General features: G+C 52.5%; 1 protein-coding gene across 1 annotated transcript in view; it reads left to right on the plus strand.

Moving 5' to 3' along the window:
* Positions 1–1537, plus strand: part of LOC102848006 (pecanex-like protein 2-like) — a gene marked incomplete at its 5' end in the record, with an annotated part of 123185 nt that extends 121648 nt beyond the window's left edge. Inside the window, one exon of the mRNA XM_006903346.1 lies at positions 1364–1537. Within this exon, the coding sequence (XP_006903408.1) occupies positions 1364–1537 (174 nt within the window). The remainder of the gene's footprint in view (positions 1–1363) is intronic.

The raw sequence follows: 1537 nt of genomic DNA on the forward strand, positions 1-1537 counted from the left end.
ACACACACACACACACACACACACGGGAGGGGAGAAAGGGAGAGGTGCCCAGCAGTTCTCATGGTACAGGGAAAAGGAGGAAGCAGCACTGGGTACAGGTCTCCTGATCTGGTGGTTCCCATGTTCCATTTGAATGGGACTGCATCTTCCTGTCCATGAATAAGAGTGACACCCTGTATGCTTCCATGCCTACATGCAGTTACTGGGAGGCAGAGTTAGGACACCCGGCCTCTGATTGGTCACCATCTTCTACATCCATGGGTCATGCTCTCCAGGCAGGCACCTCCCCCAGACACAATACTGCCCCTGCCAGTCTGACACTAACACTGAAACAGACCTGCCTGGCACAACCATGGGGCTACACCAGCAGGACCACCTTTCCTGGCAGGGAGAGGAAGGGCTGATTACTTCAGGAGATTTCATTACATTGGTAGATAATAGGGAGTCTTGTGACCTAGTAGTGAAGGAGCTGCATTGCCAACCCAAAGGCATGCAGTTCAAATCCACTGTGGAAATTCTCCATGAGAGAGAGAGATGGGCAATCTCCTCTGGTGTGAGTTATAGCCTCTGAAAACATGCTGGATGGTCAGCTGTAAGTTCAGACTCAATGGCACACAACAAGAGTTAGGTAGTGGATTCCCTTGGTGATGCTGTAAATGAAAAGGCTGGTAGTTTAAGTCCACCAGAAGTACCTTATTAAGGCTGGTGATTGCCTTCTGGAGCCCCGCCATCAGCTGACCCATGGGACAGGTTCCACTGTGACACTGGGATCCCCAGGAGTTGGCATTGACTTGACTACTGGTTGGTTCAATAACTAAGCTGGTAAACCAATTTTCTCCATTTTTCTCATTTCCTCAATAGAAATGCATGCAGTATTGCACAATTTTCCATGTCCAGTCTGTTGTGCTGCCAGTCATGTGTGGCTCAGGCCGTATCCCTTTCCCTCTCCCCATGGAGAGCACAGAGTCCCTGGGTCATGTGTGTCTCTGTGCTCCTGGTCTCAGTTAAATCTCAGGAACCTGGCATCTATGGGAGGCCTTAGCTCACACAGGTGACAGTGACAGGTCACAGGCCATTAAGGCATATGGTAACCTTTTGCCCGTGGCCATCTCTTTCCAGTGTACCCAGTCTGCCTGTGGAAAAGCCCCCTCCAGAGGTGTTGTGGTAGATTTCGGCTCCTGTTCTTTCCTCAAACAATAAGCTGGGCCTCTGGCCAGACCTGACTCAGAACCTGCCTTTGAGGGCACTGGGCACACAGGTGCTGATGCTCTGTCCAGCTCCTCTGGGCAGCTAGGGACCCCAACGGGGACCCCGTCAGGACATATGTACTGACTTGCTCCTGCTTCTCTTTTCTCTTTGCAAGCACTTCTCAGACCCGTGCGAGCCCACAGATGCCCCAGAGCAGGGCCGGCTCTGTGACCGCCATCCAGCTGAGGTCCCACCTGAGAAGTGTGAGGTCCTGTGCAGGCGAGCAAGCCAAGAGGACATGGGGCTGGACGACACAGCATCCCAGCAGAGTGCTTCGGATGAACAGTGA

The sequence above is a fragment of the Elephantulus edwardii genome, unplaced genomic scaffold, assembly GCF_000299155.1.
Source record: "Elephantulus edwardii isolate Elephantulus edwardi_28Jun2011 unplaced genomic scaffold, EleEdw1.0 scaffold00575, whole genome shotgun sequence".
Taxonomy (NCBI): domain Eukaryota; kingdom Metazoa; phylum Chordata; class Mammalia; order Macroscelidea; family Macroscelididae; genus Elephantulus; species Elephantulus edwardii.